Raw genomic sequence first — 18,923 nt, 5'->3', positions numbered from 1 at the left:
CAAATGAAATACATTTACTCAATAAAATGAGAAAAGATTTCTCAAAAACGTTTGTATATTGTCCCATACAACAATCTGTACTCTTACTGTTTTGTTCCTTTAAAAAAATCAATATATGTATTGTTTTTTTGGGCCACCCCACTGCAGTTCCCCCCGACTTTGGGTTTCTGTGAGAATGACTTTATGTTGTTCGGTGGGAACCATTACCAGATTAGCCTATCTATGTGTGGACTACCTGATAAGAGTCTCTGGAAGGAAAGAGAACATGGTTGTTCATGGTAGAATATAATACAATTTAACTTTGTTTTATTTGTATGTATTATACCTACAATAATTATTAAAAACGTCACATCATACACAACGTCATGTCTATTCGATGACACATTCCGTTAATTGAACTTGATCTTTTCAATAATTCGTCTCGCATTCATGAGTTTCGAGTTAAAAACAGTGAACATTTTTTTTTAAATCAACAACACAACAGCCAGGTCACACTGCAGATAGAGTCAGAGCCATATGTTTAGCGCTTTACCAGGCAGAAATATTGCTACAGCAAGCCCATTACATCAAATATGGCACATTGCCACTGTGTCTTTCAGGATATGGACCAGCAATGAGGACATAGTCAACAAAGAACAGGATAAAGCTGTGAAGAACTACTAGTGCTGGGTGAAGGTGGTATATGTCCGCTCTCCGGCGACACGTCGCGGTCACATAGAGAAGCAGCAGCAGTTTCATAACAGGGCTTTTATTTTGACATGATAAAAACCCGGAAGTTGGTTGTGCAACCCACAAATGGCAGCCGCCGACAACACGAGCACACAGCTGTGCCCACGGGTTAAAAGTAAAAACAAACAATTGTACCCCTCTTCCCGCTGTCTTGCTGGTAAACAACTTTACTTAATTGCAATTTCAAAGACGCTGGAGAGTTTAGCCTACAGCTAAGTTAGTTAGCGCATGCTTTTTTTGCGATGGATCTGTTGGAGCCGCCCACGCCGATGAAGGATAATACTTCTTCTCATTCGGAGTCCAAAGCCAAGAACTGTGATCTGTCCCCCGCGATGAGAGCCAAGATCTAACGAAACAGACAGCGGGCTCTGATGCCAGAGGCAAGCCTGACCGGCCAACAGACCATCGGCAGGAGAAGGGGGTGGAACCTCGGCTAAAGTCGCCAAGACAGTCGACTCTGGTTCTTCATTGATGAAGAAGGACAAAGAAAGTTGTGCACCAACAAGATATGTGCATTAATAGTCAATCAAATATGGCAGGGGGAAGTATTCACATTTGTTGCATGATGAAAATATAATTAATCTTATCTGCAGATCCTCTGCATGTCTGGTGTAACAGAGAAAGATGCGTTGTGGGCTCATGTAATACCACATTCCAATTGCTGAGTGGAGTCAGTTTCAGGTATTACAGATTATAAAGGAAGTTCCTAATACATTATTTATGGCACAGTGACAACCAACCTCTATCTGAATGACTAGTAGATCTGTTTTTACTGACAAGACACCTTGGCTGACCTCTCCCTCCTAGCACTCTCTCTGCACTGCCTGTGATTCGGGATAAGTGTGTTTGTGCTAAAATGACTAGAATGTAATCATTTTAAATGTACTAGTAGTTTATAGACAGTGTTGAGCCTGGGTGCCAGTCTACTTGGAATTGTCTACTGACAATTCCATAAGTAGGTTTCAGGAGAGCAGAGACTAACTGGCATTCAAGCTTAGTGTTGAGCTCTGCTGCTCTCTCTGACTCTGTCCTCCTCTTAGCCCCGGTGATGGAGGCAGACTATCTGCTGTGTGATGACTGGGACACGCCCTTTTAGGGATTCCTACCTCAGCAACGGCTTCCGTCTGGCAGTCTGTGACAACTGCAGGTAAAGTCTTACTTCTCGAGTCAATGACAACCAACACAAATAGCTATATTGTTATTTTTATATATATATATATATAGATATATATATATATATAGATATATATATATAGATATATATATATATATAGATATGTTGTTGTACAGTGTACTTCTCATAATAGTGTTCACATATGTGTAGGACAAGTCGATCAGTATGACCGGTTGATTGCTAGAACCACATATTCACTATAAACGGAGTGCACTGCAGTATTACATATAGTGCTTTACCTTGCTTTGGTTTGCATTGTGCTTCAATGGTAAGAGGATGCAAAAATGCATCTGAACAGGTATCCTATCTTGTCTTCCCTCTGTTAATGTCCCCCCCCGATCAGAGACGACGAGGTGAAACACAAGCTGATATCCCGTACGGAGGCTCAGCAGCTCTACCTACTGAAGGACTGTGACCTGGACCAGAGAGAGCCAGTGCTGAGGTTCATCCTGAGGAAGAACCCACACAACCCTCACTGGGGAGACATCAAACTCTACCTCAGGCTGCAGGTAGGACGAGCTAACCGAAACCAACCGTCACGGGTTCTAACCGGCTGCTTTCCCTCAGCCTGGTAAAACCAGACTGAACACGCTGCTCTCACCAATATTGTTTCAATCAGTTTGAATGCCAGGCTAGCTTTCCCTCACCTTGTCCTGAACTTACTGCCACTGTACCAGTTTTCCCCTACTGTGGTTTGTTTACCTCTACCTCGGTGTGTTCCAGGGTTTTGTTCATTAGGCATTCGGAAGAAAACTGACTGTGTTCAGTTTCAAAATGTTGCATGCATTTCTTAATGATGAATGTGTATTTGATGGTAAATATGTATTTAGGTTATCTAAGTAAACATGATGCTGTGTGTTTCCAGGTGGAGAAGTGCTCCTTAGAGGTGTGGGGCTCCGAGGAGGCCAAGGAGTCCAGAGAGGAGAACAGGGAGGTGCAGAAGCACGTCAACCCAAAGGTCAAAGGTCAGTAACACTGTTTTCTGATTCCCACTCAGACACAATGTCACTTCAACAAATAAGTCATTGTAATAGGATTTCCCAGGTTAACAAAAAAAGACCAATTGTTGGTGAAGTCAATTTAAAAAATCTAGTTGAAACAGAGAGACACCACCCAGCCCAGAAGCAGAGATAATGTATAACTGACCTCTTGGAGACGGGGCCTTTCTATCCTAATCAGACAGCACCAAATGTTCTGTAAACACCAGCCCGAGAGGCTTGTAGGAAGACAAAACAAAAAGGCAGCAACTGTCAGCTGCTACAGAATCACAGTGTTCACAGGTTGTCATCAATACAATGCAACAGTGAATAATCAGTGTGTCCTTGTACTTCCAGTCTGGCGTCAACTACTATCAACAGATAGGAGAATAATCCATAACATTCAGTATCAAGTCTAGTGACCATCAACCTGCACCTTGAGCGTCACAAATAGAACACTGGAAACCATGTGTATTACAGAAAGGGAAAATATGTTTTAGCTAAACATTGTTTTAACCACTCTAAACTGACTATGAAATGTAGTGATCTTAAATTTCCCCATTCGTCACCTTTTCTCATTACAAAACTATCTGAGAGATACATAGAGAACACTAGCACCTCCACTGGCTTGTAGAAAACAGGTCATTCAGTTGTGTTTCTTCGTTATTGACTTAAACGAAAAAAGCTACACGCTGTGCTTGCCATTATATTTGTGTTTACTGAGCTTATGTATCAGAAGGCTGATAACACAAGTGATACTGGCAAACAGTGTGCAGATTTTTTATTTTTAACTCATTATTGAATAATTCCTACACCTGTTATTGATCATTTCTTGGATTGTTCATTTCTCTGTTGTGACCAGAGCTCCACCGTGCGGTGAGGAGCAGCGTGGGGACAAAGGACACCAGTGCTCACCGGCACGAGTTCCGGCCCTGAGGAACTAGTGGATGAAGACGAGGATCTCTACAGGAAGGTCTGTAACACCTGTGAACACAAACTGACCCAAGATGTAGCCTAGAGTCTTTTAAATCGGATCCCGGAGGCTCACAGAGTGAGTTTTTTAAATTTAATAATTTTTTTTTTTTGTGGACCGCTGGTAATACACTCGACATGTAAAACTGAGATTCAAATGACTCATACCTCATACTTGACACATGCCTTGAAGCTGAAGCAAGGAGGCCTACTTGAAATCATCTCAGCAGATGCCATACACAAACTCACTACAAGAGGGAATTAATACATCAACACATTTTGACAGAGAAACGTTGTACTGCTCAGAAGCTGGTGATGGCTGCAATGTTATGTTATCAACTGTTTAGCATGTTAACTTCCATTTTGTATTTACCACTTCTAAGATGATGTTATGTGTAGTGCAAAATAAATATATTTTTCCATAATGTGATCACTTTTTTGCGTCTGTACTTAACTTGTTTTAGATCTGTAGACAATCTCGAAAACGAATGTGCCGTTTTTTCCCCTCTTGGTTAAGATGGATAGATTGATAGATAATTATTGTATTAATACACAATCAAGAAATTGATATAATTTGCATAACATTCATTGAAAATTGTATTTTCGGGGAGTTTTATAAGAAAAATATAACCCTGATCTATGATATTGATAATGTACTGTTATGACATGAGCTTTTGCTAGACTGGTGTGGTGAAAAAATAATTTGAACTATATCCCCAAGCAGTCAGTCACATCAAGTCCATGGCAAATTGACCATCATATTTCTTAGAGGCTACATGAATGTGAGGTTTAAACTACTGCATTCCCATCATAAACGCTAGTGCAATATGCCTAGACTATTTAATACAAACTGACAATGGGGGGGTTCAAAGCCTTACTCATGCAAAGTTAAGACTGGCAAGTCTGATGGTCAAACAATGGCTCAAAGAATAATGCTGATGCCTCCCACCAAGCAACCAATGAAGTAGTCTGCAGTGGTGTAAAGTACTTAAGTAAAAATACTTTAAAATACTACTTGTATTTTTATTTTTTTATTTTTTATTTTTATAAATTTTATCCCATTTTCTCCCCAATTTTCGTGGTATCCAATCGCTAGTAATTACTACCTTGTCTCATCGCTACAACTCCCGTACGGGCTCGGGAGAGACGAAGGTCGAAAGCCATGCGTCCTCCGAAGCACAACCCAACCAGCCGTACTGCTTCTTAACACAGCGCGCCTCCAACCCGGAAGCCAGCCGCACCAATGTGTCGGAGGAAACACCGTGTACCTGGCCCCCTTGGCTGGCGCGCACTGCGCCCGGCCCGCCACAGGAGTCGCTGGAGCGCGATGAGACAAGGATATCCCTACCGGCCAAGGGGGCCAGGTACACGGTGCCGGACAAGGACCCTCCCTACCCCGGACGATGCTATGCCAATTGTGCGTCGCCCCACGGACCTCCCGGTCGCGGCCGGCTGCGACAGAGCCTGGGCGCGAACCCAGAGACTCTGGTGGCGCAGTTAGCACTGCGATGCAGTGCCCTAGACCACTGCGCCACCCGGGAGGCCGTCTAAAATACTACTTAAGTAGTGTTTTTGAGTATCTGTACTTAAATATAATTAGTATTGACAACTTTTACTTCACTACATTCCTAAGGAAAATTATGTACTTTTTACTCCATACATTTTCCCTGACACCCAAAAGTACTCGTTACATTTTGAATGCTTAGCAGGACAGGAAAATGGTCAAATTCAAGCACTTATCACGAGAACATCCCTGGTCATCTCTACTGCCTCTGATCTGGCGGATTCACTAAACACAAATGATTTATTTGTAAATGGCATATGAGTGTTGGGAGTGTGCCCCTGGCTAGCCATAAATAAATGGTTTGCTTATGTGAAGGAAATGTGTAGTCTGGTGGGACAGTCTTGAAAGTGTTCATCTTGTCTCTTTCGTCATATATAATCTTTGGTTCCTGCCTGTGCTTGGATCAGTTACTAATTAGATTGGGTAACCCAGAATTAAGGGTTTGAAAGTGCATCTAAGTTTGACTGTGACCTCTCCAGCTTGCTGACAATAAAGAGTGATTCATTAAGTATTGACTTCCAAATCATTTTAGACCCAAGCCACCCCCTGTACCCGGACTTTGAACTACTCCCCTCTGGGCGCAGGGCACCCCTCAGCAGGAAAAACACAACTAGACAATCATTTGTGCCAGGTGTGATATCCCTCCTAAATAGCTCGGGCAAATGTTCCTATCGACTCAGTATGGCCAGCAGCCTAGTCATTTTTTTTTTGTATGTTTTTTTAATTTATTGGTATGTAACTTATGAAAGTTGTATTGTCAATTTTGTTTTGTATTTAAACGCCACCTTAAACGTGTACATGACACTGCAACAAAATTTCCCCATGGGGACAATAAAGTCAGTAAGTGTCCCTGTGTTGAATTTACACAACGCTTAATATAAGGAATTTGAAATGATTTATACTTTTACTTTTGAAACGTAAGAATATTTTAGCAATTACATTTACTTTTAATACTTAAGTATATCTAAAACCAAATACTTTTACTCAAGTAGTATTTTACTGGGTGACTTTCACTTTTTTACTTGAGTCAATTTCTATTAAGGTATCTTTACTTTTAATCAAGTATGACAATTTAGTACTTTTTACACCACTGATCGTATGCCTGCAGAGTGGGTTCAGAATGGGGGCTCTGACCCCTGGGAAAAGTGGGGAGGGGGGTGTTAATTCCCAAATTCTCAGTTCTTACAGAAATCACAATTTGGAGAATCTCTGGAATCAGGAGGGAATAAGCATGTCGGCATCCTACAACTGGGAGTCATCCCGGCGGGATTGTTTGGGAAAATTACCAGGATTTTTCAACCCTATACTATTTCGTCAATAGGCCTAAAAGGGCTTGATTCATTCCGTATCTCCGAAGTTCAGCGCTACAGTGCGCTTGAAATGTAAAGGTCGTTTCCAATTGAGCTGAAATGTGCAGTATTTATCGTGAATTCAGTCTCCGCGAACGTGGGAACGCTGCCTTTAAAATTCAATTGCAATACAGCGGTGAACTTCAGCGATACGGATTGCATTGAGTCCTACATCGAAAAAGATATGACAACCAATTGTATATGGATGAATGTGAAATAATACCAATCAAATATGGCAGATGTGTACAGTCGTGTACGTGCATTGTTTCTGCACACATATTTAACTTATGTTGTATAGTTACTGTATATGTGCGATGGTAGATAGACAAACATTCAGAAATAAATAACTGAGAAAAAGACTAGCCTATACAAAGATGACCTTGTAAGACGTTAAGATACATTGTTGGTGAAACTGTGACAAAAAATATATTGTCAATTTTCCTAAGAATGATGATTTTATCAACAACCTTTCTCTCCTGAATAAAATGGCACCCTATTCCCTACATAGTGCACTACTTTTGACCAGAGCCCTATGGAACCCTATTCCGTACATAGTGCACTACTTTTGACCAGAGCCCTATGGAACCCTATTCCCTACATAGTGCACTACTTCTGACCAGGGCTCTTAACTCTTAAAAGGATTAAGGTGCCTATTCGGATGCAGCCTTAATGGTCAATGCTTTGATCTGGCTGCCCCTCTTTCTCTTCTAGAATAGTCTCATGGAGTGATATTACCCTGGGGTACGATGTTATTTTGTCGATCTTTTCTGCAACATCCTTTGCCTCCTCCTCTTTTCCTTCCTCCCCCTCTTCCTTCACCACTCCCTCCACCCCCTCCATGTTCATGTCTTTCCTCCTCATCCTCCTCTCCCTCAAAGCGCAGGGCAGACAATTCACCAGGAAGAGGAGTACGGAGAGGCAGAGAAGGGAGAGAACTGCCCCGACACCCACCCCCAGCTCTGTATCCTCCGGTTTCTTCTCCCTCTCTCTCTCCACCCCGGGAGAGAAGTACACAGCGCTCTCTTCGTGATTTGGGGTCAACACCGCTCTCTCCAGGTCGTTCCTGGCGATCATCCCATCGCCGGCCTTGTCATAGTAGTCGTCACCTTTGACGGTGGTGACGTTCCCTATGATGATGTCATTGTCCAGGAAGTTGCTGTACTTAACGTCCCTATCCGATGACTCAACCAGCATGTCCGAAATGTCGAGCAGCTCAAAGTCCGCCTCCTCGCTTCCCATTGGACGAAGTTCCGAGTCCAGGTTCACCCTGATCCAACCTGATCCTTTAGCCAGCCTCCTGGTTCCGCTTCCTTCTTTCGAATTGGCCAGGTCCCCGTCAACGGAGTTAGACATTGGCTTGCAGGTGGTGACCAGGAGTTCTGCTTTCAGTAAAGGCCCGCCCCCTTCGCCCTGGGCGATGACGCGCAGCAACGGGCCGGGCATCACGGCAACCACGGTCTCTGCCAATGAGGAGAGGCGAAGGGCGAAGGTACCACGGCTGAAGGTGGAGAGCAACGTGGCGCTATCATCACTGAACTGGAGCCAGACACTGATGGACACTTCCTGGTGGAGAGAGAGAGAGAAGGACAATGATGATAAGGGGCAGGGAGAAAGAGAGAAATGCTCAGTGTCATACCATACTGAAGCACAAAGGTCCTTCCATTGAAGCAAAAATGTCCCACTGAAGTTACTGTTATGTAAAACTAAAACGTTTTAGTGAAGTTAGTGGGTCAAGAAAAACACTGAACTCACCTGCCCATGGTGGTAGAGGATGTTATATGCTGTCACTGTTGCCGTGACAACAGCAGGATGGGCAGGGCTTGCATTGATTGACATACCGAGTCCTCCCACAACCTGCACTGAGAGGTCACCTGGGGTCACGGGTTCAGAGGTCACGATGACATCACAGCTACCCAGAACACCGTCCCATTGGCTTGATATGACCTGAGAGACAAGAGAGGGGTGTCAATAAAGTTATTGGCTGTTCGTGTCTTGTTCAAGTTTACTTTCCATAGGTAATAAATATATTTGAGATCTGACCAAATGGAGATTTCATCATTTGTAATGACCATCCATCAACTAAAATGCACCATGCTATTCAAAATACAACATCATATTACTTGTTTGTATCACATGATACTCACATGAACTGAAGTTTTCCCCGGGTGTAGACCAATCAGATTGCTCTGCTTGTCGAGGACCGCCACGTGAGGATTCTCTACCCTCAGCCAATTACGGACCATCTCTGTGGCATCCACAAACCAATCAGAGGAGCCCAGCATGTAGGTCAGCTGACCCTGGCCCTCCTGAGCACTGAACTGGGTCAGAACCTGAACTGTGGACCTCTGGTACACTGGAGAACAGCTGGGGAGCAGGGAAAGAAAGGGAGAGAGAAGGATGGATGGATGAGGAGGAGAGAGAGATATTACACAAATCTGGATGTGGCATAGAAGCTGGGCAAAACCAAAAATGGAGACATAAGCTTAAATATGTTGAAAGTTGGGGTAAATTCCATTTCAATTCCAGTCAATTCAAAAAGTAAACCAAACTCCAATCAAATTCCAATTTTTCCTCATGAAAAGCATGAAGACAATTGGAATTTTGGTGTACTTTCTGAATTGACTCGAATTGAAATAGAATTGACCCCATTTGACCCCTGGTTGAGATGTGACAGCAAGTCATAATGTTAGTGTTTGAATTGTTGAGCAGGTGCCATCTAGGAATTAGAGGTGGATAATGCAGAGTCTATTTTAAAGCTCTGGGTTAGGGAATTAGTAGTCTCTTCTACCAGCTGTTTGCCCTTAAGTGTTTGTATGGTGAATTAAGCTTTTTGGTAGTAGACCAAATCACACCTTATTCCCTATATAGTGCACTACTTCCCTAAAAGTAGTGCACTATATAGGGAATAGTGTGCCAAGTGGAACACAACCCTTCACTGTTCTACCAGACATTGCCAGTGGTGTAAAGTACTACTTATGTTGTTTTTGGGGGTATCTGTACTTTACTTTACTATTTATATTTTTGACAACTTTTACTTCACTACATTCCTAAAGAAAAGAATGTGCTTTTTACTCCATACATTTTCCCTGACACCCAAAAGTACTCGTTACACTTTGAATGCTTGGCAGGACAGATAATTGTACAATTCGCACACTTCCCAAATGCTTTCTTTTTAAATGATGTCTGAGTGTTGGAGTGTGACCCTGGCTATGCGTAAACATTTTTTTTAATTGTGCTGTCTGGTTTTCTTAATATAATTATTTGTACTTTAACTTTTGATACTTAGTACATTTAAATATAAATACTTTGACTTTTACTCTAGTATTTTACTGGGTGACTTTTACTTGAGTCATTTTCTATTAAGGTATCTTTACTTTTACCCAAGTATGACAATTGAGTACTTTTTCCACCACTGGACATTCCTGGTTTGGTGTTTCAACCTCCTGCTCTGTCTTGAGACAGAAAAAAATGGATTAGGAAAGGAGATTATGCTAAATGGAGACCATATTGCCAGGCCATCATTGTAAATAAGAATTTGTTCTTAACCGACTTGCCTAGATAAATAAAGGTTAAATAAAAATACATAAAAATGGGAGTTCCAACTGTTCCAATCCCCATCGTTCTATCAACTGATTTAGGAATCTTGATGTTAATGACATGGCCATGTCTAATCCTGCTTTATGTCATTCCTGCTCAGTGTGTCTTCATCTTTCTCTAAACACACACACGCACATGGGGACTCACCCGTTCTCCGAGTAGTGGTTCCAGCCCTCGATGGCGCTCAGCTCGTTGTCGGACAGTGAGACGCGCAGCGGGACGACAGGAGCCCACACGGACAGACACAGGGACCCACTGAGCGTGCCCAGGAGAAACTCCACCCCTACACAGGTGCTGCCCACCCCTGATTCACTTCCGTCGACGAAGAGGGTGGAGCAATCGCTTGACACCTGTTGAATAAAGTCAGAGGGTGATAAAGGGAGTGGAGGATTGTGTGTCAAATCAATCTAAACAAATGTAATTGTATTTGTCACATGCTTAGTAAAACAACAGGTGTGGACTAACAGTGAAATGCTTACTTACAATGTAGAGAGACAAATAGAAAAATAATAACAAGAGGAATAAATACACAACGAGTAACAATAACTTGACTAAATACTAAGGGTACCAGTACCCAGTCGATGTGCAGGGGTGCGTAGTAATTGAGGTAGATGTGTACATATAGGTAGGGGTAAAGTGACTCGGCAACAAGATAGATAATAAGCAGTAGTAGCAGCATATGTGATGAGTCGAAAAGGGGGGTCAATGCAGATAGTCCGGGTAGCTATTTGGTTAACTATTTAGTATTCTTATGGGTTGGGGGTAGAAGCTGTTAAGGGCCCTGTTGGTTCCAGACTTGGTGCATCGGTACCGCCTGCCGTGCGGTAGCAGAGAGAACAGTCTATGACTTGGGTGGCTGGAGTCTTTGACCATTTTTGGGCCCTTCCTCTGACACCGCCTGGTATAGAGGTTCTGGATGGCAGGGAGCTCGGCCCCAGTGATGTACTCGTTTGCCTCTCTTGCGCCGTCGCTTCCTCTTTCGCGTCCCAGGGATTAGGGCTCGTCCAGAGGTGCCGACGTCCAGAGGTGCCGACGTCCAGAGGTGCCGACGCCCAGAGGTGCCAACGTCCAGAGGTGCCGACGCCCAGAGGTGCCAACGTCCAGAGGTGCCGACGCCCAGAGGTGCCGACGTCCAGAGGTGCCGACGTCCAGAGGTGCAGACGTCCAGAGGTGCCAACGTCCAGAGGTGCCGACGTCCAGAGGTGCCAACTCGTTGAAGTAGAAATTGTCATCCAAATCGAGGTTAGTGATTGCTGTTCTGATGTACAGAAGCTGTTTTCGGTCATAGGAAATGATGGCGGAGACATTATGTACTAAAAAGGTTCATATCAGTGTAAAAAAACACAGAAAACAACGGAATTGGACAGGAGCCCTGTGCGTGTGTGTATACAGTACGTAGAGTCGTGTCTGCTTACCTTGACGATATCATCGTTGGACGACTGGCACTTCACCGCCGCGGTGATATCCGACACCTTCCCATCATGCCCCACTGCCAGCACAATGACAGGAAGTGACACGGGCTCGCTGGTCAGGATGGCCGTGTTGATGATCATGCCACTCTGTGTGTTGATGACAACAAGTTCAGTTTTTTGGCCTTATTTAGGAATAAGCATAATGAGCTTTTTTTAAGGCAGAAACAGTCCACCGCAACACTAAGAGATCCGTAGATGTATGGATATGTGCTGTAGCTATCACATTATCCATTCGTCTACTGCATAGTACATACATACAGACTATGTAAGAAGAAGAAACAAATTTCTCCGACTAAGAGTTCTGAACTTTTTTTTTTTTTTTTCTGGCTAAGAGTTTTGGACTAAGAGGCATGTCCAATGGAGATTCTGTGTCCCGGGAAACTGGCCCTGATTGAATAAAGTTCTACCTACTTCAGTTATGGGAGAGATGCCCACTATCTCTCTGTCAGTGAAGGAGAAGCTGCTCACTACTCCGCCGTGTGGTGGCGGAGGGTTTTTACGGCCTGAGTACTCTACCCGCCAGCTGGCCGATACCGTCATGGCAACCCCGAAACTCCTTCGCAAGCCGTCCACTGACAGACAGGCAACCTGCTGCAGAGCAGCGGGACTGAGGGAGAGGAGGGGGTAGGACGGCGACAGAAGGGTGGGAAAAGGGGTGAGGAGTGGGGAGGAGAGAGAGAGTAGGGAGAAGAGGTGGGGATGGTAAGAAAAAAGAGTTTAATGGAAATAAATCACATATGTTGGAATATTTAATAGAGTAATATTCTCCCACATATGTGGTATCACTTGCATGCAATATGAATAATGTATATTGTCATAAATGTAACTGACATGTCACAAATCGGTTAAATTGAATACGTTCCTCTATTGTACAGTAATATATATTTATTTATTTTTTATTTATTTTACCGTTATTTTACCAGGTAAGTTGACTGAGAACACATTCTCATTTGCAGCAACGACCTGGGGAATAGTTACAGGGGAGAGGAGGGGGATGAATGAGCCAATTGTAAACTGTAAACTGGGGATTATTAGGTGACCGTGATGGTTGAGGGCCAGATTGGGAATTTAGCCAGGACACCGGGGTTAACACCCCTACTCTTACGATAAGTGCCATGGGATCTTTAATGACCTCAGAGAGTCAGGACACCCGTTTAACGTCCCATCCGAAAGACGGCACCCTACACAGAGCAGTGTCCCCAATCACTGCCCTGGGGCATTGGGATCTTTGTTTAGACCAGAGGAAAGAGTGCCTCCTACTGGCCCTCCAACACCACTTCCAGCAGCACCTGGTCTCCCATCCAGGGACTGACCAGGACCAACCCTGCTTAGCTTCAGAAGCAAGCCAGCAGTGGTATGCAGGGTGGTATGTGATGAAGTAATACCCGTCGCTGTCCATGTGTCTGGCCAGTTTGTGGCAGATGATGGAGATGACATCATGTTTGGAGCCCTGGGTTCTCTCCAGGTTCACAACCCAGAGGTCAGAGTTCAGAGAGCGCTGGGCAACCAGAGACAAAAGGCCTTTCTTCACCTTCAGTCTGGAATAGATACATACAGATATAGTGTGACTTACTGTTTGTCGCCCTGAATACGAGCGTCTGGGAAATTACTCAAATGGAAATTAAGACCACTTTATTGTTCAAATGAAATTTGACTTCCACTTTTAACCCAACCCCTCTGAAAGACACATACACAGGTTCTGGAGAGGAGCGGGGGGCTGTCACACTAGGCTCCCGTTGAGCTGTTGTTGTGGGGGGAGTTACGTGCCTTGCTAAAGGGCACAACTTCAGACAATGGCATCTGGGATTTGATACCAGCAACCCTCCAGTTGCCAGCTCACTTCCTGACATTTTTCCCGTCGGACCCAGGAATCGAAGTGGCAACTCTCTGGTTGCTGGCTCTCCTCTCTAACCGCTAGGCTACCTTCCGTCCCCAACGTACATGTACTACATACTGTATACATGCTATTCATACTAGACAGATACACTGGCAATGAGAGCCATGGTTTGATATCGAAATATGAATACAGTATTTATCAGTAAAAGAGAAGAACCTGCACACTTCTATGTTCCTATATGTGTTTAGGTCGTCATCAGGTGTCCCTTTTCAATTTGCTGGATTATCCCTTACATCACAGAGCATCACGTAACAAAGACTTACCGGATAACAACAAACTCTGCACTGAAATTGGGCCTCAGGTTCACAGAAACCCCTATTGGCTGTCCCGCTCGGACCGGTCCCCTGCGATAGCGAATCAGCACGTTGGAATCCAACCATAGCTCCTCCTCTTCCTGTCCATTGCAACAGCCTATTTTCTCTTTGGTCCCGTCGGCTTCTTTCCGCTTATTGTACTCCCTCAGAGTCACAGCTCCTATATAAAACAACTCTCTCTGAGACTGTGGTAATTTGTCTTGCACACACCTAGGGGGTGCTAGTTTGAGGTTGGATGCTGTGCCGAACAATGAGTAGTACAGCTGGATGCGGTCGCCGGCGTGGGCGGGGCTGTATCGGAGAGCGCCTGGGAAGGGGATGCCACCGGCTCCACCGACGACACCACCCTCGTGCCGTCGTCCCCGGTTACGGGTGTGGTGTGTCTGCCGGGCATGCTGGTTGGGGCTGAGGTAGGGCTGGCTGGTCTGGTCCGCCTCAAACCAGTCCTTCGGTAGGGCCAGGGTCACCACACATAGACCCAGTGGAGGCTGGGAAGGAGAGAGGAGGAATGGATGAAGAGAGTGATTGGTGAGCATTTGGCGTCATACTTTATATGGAACAGGTATCATACTTTATATAGAACATTATCATACTTTATATAGAACAAGTGTCGTACTTTATATAGAAAAAGTGTCATACTTTAAATAGAACAGGTGTCATACTTTATATAGAACAGGTGTCATACTTTATATAGAACAAGATCATACTTTATATAGAACAAGTTTCATACTTTATATAGAACAGAACATTTCAGTGTATTGGCCAGTGTAACAAACACACAATACAACATATCCATCATTCAGAGTCCCACTAGAGTTCCAAAGAAAACTTTTAGTCCGGCTTCAGTCTTTTGAATGGTCACAGGTGATGGTGGCTAAATATAGTGTGTGGCACGAACACACCTGTGTGATACAGGAAGCCTTCTGCTTCTCGGTCTCTTTGAAGGCGTGGAGGGTGATACAGCTCCCTCTGCTGGTGTCCCCTCGTACATGGAACAACACCTGCACCCTGTACCTCTCCTTTCCTCCTTCATCCCCCTCTCTCTCCACGTGTTTAGAGAGGAGAGACGCAGACAGAGGAGGGGAGAGGGGGAGGATGGGCCCAGAGACCAGCTGAGGAGTGAGAGAAGGAGAGAGAGAGAGGGTTACACTGATAGAGAGAGGGCTAGAGGAAGATCTCTGCGTGACATATTATCTTGCGACTTCTTAGGACACACAGGAATAATATAAAATCTATGGAACTAATTCTCCAAATGTATAAGCGGAGATCTACAGCATTCTGCTCCCAATTGATTTACCTGGCTGACAGAGTAAGGCCCGAATGAAGCCCGAACCCCCGCTTTGGAGACTGCCCCAGCCGGAGGCACCATGAGCAGGGACTGGGTGAAGGCGAAGGGGCTGGAGTTGGAGAACAGTGGGCCAAGATCAGCCTGTGACAGGGGCAGAGCATGCCAGGGAGGGGGGACCATGATTTTGGCCAGGAGGGAGAGAGGGAGGGGAGGCTGGGCATGGGATGTGTGTACTGGTGGATGAGATAAAGAGATCGACGGAAAAGGAGAGGGAAATATTGATTGGTTTGTATCTCTTTCTCTTAGGTATATTTCACATCAATTTCACATAAATTGTTAGGCCTACACCTACTGTAGATCACATATCAGCTATTTTAAACACGTGAAAAGGGTAGAAGATAAATTGTTGGTATATATATACTCATGAAAAACGTATATCAATACAATAGATCTTTTGAAGAAAAATAACCTCACTCACCGACTACTAGGAGCGAACAGAGCACGAGCGCCTTCACACCCTCTCTACCCCACGATGCACTGGGGCAGCCGAGCTCACCCATCACTGCACCCCTGAAGGATCCCGAAAAACCACACAACCCCAAAAGTGTCGTAACATCCTTACAGCTCTGAAGTGTTGAGAGGTATTGCGATGATTCAGGTTCACACGCGTTCAAAAAATGCGTCCGGGGAGTAGGCTACTATTGACCATACATCCAAAAACTGTCGTTCATAAACCAGTAGGTCCTATATCATCGATATCCTCATGAAACGGTAGGTTCTTTAGTGGTTGACAGAACAGTGTCTTACTACATGGACCACATGTACACTGACAGCGCCCTCGTATAGTTACAACTATCAAAACTAAAACGTGACATATCGTATTTTTACATCATTCTGTTATGTAGTTATTTGCAAAACTGTCCCCACCTGGCTGTGCTTAACAACATAACTCACCTGGCAGATGTTGTCCTCTCATTGGAAATACTATACTATACCCTCTGAAATGTTCCTTCCTTCTCTTCTCTTTTTTCTCTTCACTCGATTCTCTCTCTTCTCTTCTCTTCTGCACCTGTGCTCACTCTGAGTTTCTCTCTATTCCAATGCCATGTTCGTTCGTTTCTCTTTCATGTTCTGTTATCTATGTTCAGGGCTTCAGCTCCTGTTCGCTGTTCCAAAGTTTATGTTAAAGCGACGTCTTCTTTAGTTGGTTGGTATCGGGTGGTTGTAACTGCAGAGAAGCTTATTCCAAGTCCAATGCAGAGAGATTTTAGAGATCATGAAAACACTTTTTTTTATTCAGTTCTTGTTCTTCCCCTTTTCTTGGCAGTTGAGAATTCTTTCCCTCTATTTTTTGTGGATCTCTTTGATCTTTAGGTATTTTTCAACTTGATGCTCTCTCTTTTCCTCCCTCGCTCCCTCTCTCTCTGTGTGTGCCAGATTCACACAATACGCAATTATTCATTTGAAACGGTGAATAATCCCTCTCTCCCTCTACAAGCATTCCTCCCCCCCTTCTCTTTCTTCTTCTTCCCTCTTTCTTACGTACTCCCCCCCTTTCTCTGCAAGATTGATTCGCCCTAAAGTTTTTAGCTAAGCACCATCCATCCCCCGCTCTCTCTTCTCGTCTCGGAGTGATTTCAACTCTGTTCAGAATCAGATGGTCTATGTATCTGCTGCATTAAGCCGCTCATGTTTAATAGTTGAATAATTTTGAGGCTTAGTTCTAAATGCGGCGCATCAGGGGTTGAAACCACTCTCCTCTACCCAGTCAGTCTCTTAACGTAAATAAATCCCTTTCAACTTTTCTTATTTTTTTCAGCTAGTGGCCAGATTGTTTTATATATTTTTATGTTTTCTGACTCTCTCTCTCTCTCTCTCTCTCTCTCTCTCTCTCTCTCTCTCTCTCTCTCTCTCTCTCTCTCTCTCTCTCTCTCTCTCTCTCTCTCTCTCTCTCTCTCTCTCTCTCTCTCTCTCTCTCTCTCTCTGTGACATTAACACGTCCCTGACTGTGTCCGAAATTATTTTCTGGTCAAAAGTAGTGCACTATGTAGGGAATAGGGTGCTATTTCGGATGTAGACTCTGTGATGTCAGAGTCTACATCCGAAATAGCACCCTATTCCCTACATAGTGCACTACTTTTGACCAGAAAATAATTTCGGACACGAATATGCCTCTTTCTCTCTCTCTCTCTCGCTCTCTCTCTATCTATCCTTCTGTTATCAACACATCCTACCTATCCCATGTTAACCCTCTGTATTTTCCTCTCGCTATCCCGTATGAACTCTTTCCCTCTCTGTTGAGCTCTCTCTCCCTCCCTCTCTCCATCTATCCTTTCATAATCATGGTTTGATTAAATGACAGATCTGTAAGTGAACCCGCGAAACCTTTCCCCCCCACCTCTTCTCCTCTCCTCCTTGCTTTCCCCCAATCCAGATCTCCCCCACCACTCTCTCTCTCTCTCTCTCTCCCCCTGCCACTCTTTCCCCGCCTCTCTCTCTCTCTCCCCCTGCCACTCTTTCCCCCGCCTCGCTCTCTCTCTCTCCTGCCACTCTCTCCCCCAACATTTTCTCTCTCTCTCCCCCCTGCCACTCTCTCCCCCACCATTCTCTCGCTCTCTCTCCCCTGCCACTCTCTCTCTCTCCCCCACCTCTCTCTCTAACTATGGTATTACCATCATTTCCCACCACCGTATAAACACCCACTGCTCCATGTTTTCATGTTACTTCTCTGATTCCCCCACAACAGTTCAAATGGTGTCTGATGGTGTCACACCTGCGACATCCTCATCTGACGGCAGCCATTACAGAACACAGGTAGTGTACACACAAACACATCTGTAGGCGGGTGTTGAATATTTGGCTCGAAATATGTTGAGATGCGAGGAGGACGTATCAAAACGAAAGGGGGAGAGAGAGGAGGAGAACAAGATGGAGAAATGTGGAGAGATTGAGAGGACTCGGAGAGAGTTGCAACGTTCATTTCATTCCGGATAGTTTTGATCCCTCTCTCCCCCTCTCTCCGCATTTCTGTGCAGTGATACACCTGTAATAGGCCAACAGAACGGGCTTAGGGACAATGCCTGCGCCCCAAATTGCACCCTATTCCCTACACAGTGCACCAAGTAGAGCACTATATAGGGAATAGGGTGACATTTTAGACGTGACCCACGTCCCCGACACGGACGGATTAGCATAAAACCCATAGCATTACATTTCACAAAGCATTCTCATATTACTAGTAGAATTGGAAACACTCCCAGATGTCTTCCTGGATCCATCTCTTTTTCCCTTCTTCTTCGTTCTGCCTCCTTTCTTTTACCCGGCATCCTCAAGCTTCTTCATTTACTTCACTGACTTCCTTTCTCTTTTTCTCCCAGTCTCTCTTTTCTTACCATTTTTTTTGTTTTATCTTGGCCAAACCAAATTGTATTTGTCACGTACACAGATTAGCCGATGTTAAAGCAGCTGCAGCGAAATGTTTACGTTTCTTGCTCCGGCAGGGCAGTAAGTGTCGAACAGTACAATATGAACACACAAATAATCACACGAAAAAAGTCAAAACAAGAAATTAAGAAATATCAGAACAAGCA

At 44.4% G+C, this 18,923-nt stretch overlaps 1 protein-coding gene and 1 pseudogene across 1 annotated transcript; one reads left to right on the top strand and one right to left on the bottom strand.

Moving 5' to 3' along the window:
- Positions 1-770: 770 nt before the first annotated feature.
- LOC139566710 (DNA repair protein complementing XP-A cells homolog) lies at positions 771-4,282 on the top strand (annotated as a pseudogene).
- Positions 4,283-4,920: 638 nt separating this feature from the next.
- On the bottom strand, positions 4,921-16,826 carry LOC139566709 (transmembrane protein 132C-like). Its single transcript, XM_071387961.1, has 11 exons — positions 15,812-16,826; positions 15,343-15,566; positions 14,948-15,157; positions 13,995-14,533; positions 13,220-13,372; positions 12,246-12,441; positions 11,778-11,921; positions 10,510-10,712; positions 8,910-9,129; positions 8,518-8,709; positions 4,921-8,328 (listed from the first exon to the last, which is right to left on the bottom strand). Exons 1-11 carry the CDS (start codon positions 15,891-15,893, stop codon positions 7,432-7,434), a joined length of 3,060 nt encoding a protein of 1,019 aa, XP_071244062.1. The 5' UTR covers positions 15,894-16,826; the 3' UTR covers positions 4,921-7,431.
- Between the last annotated feature and the right edge of the window lie 2,097 nt (positions 16,827-18,923).

Source organism: Salvelinus alpinus, chromosome 39 (genome assembly GCF_045679555.1).
Source record: "Salvelinus alpinus chromosome 39, SLU_Salpinus.1, whole genome shotgun sequence".
Classification (NCBI taxonomy): Eukaryota; Metazoa; Chordata; class Actinopteri; order Salmoniformes; family Salmonidae; genus Salvelinus; species Salvelinus alpinus.
Note: the sequence above shows the minus strand (reverse complement) of the source record. Positions and strands in the feature narration are given on the sequence as shown.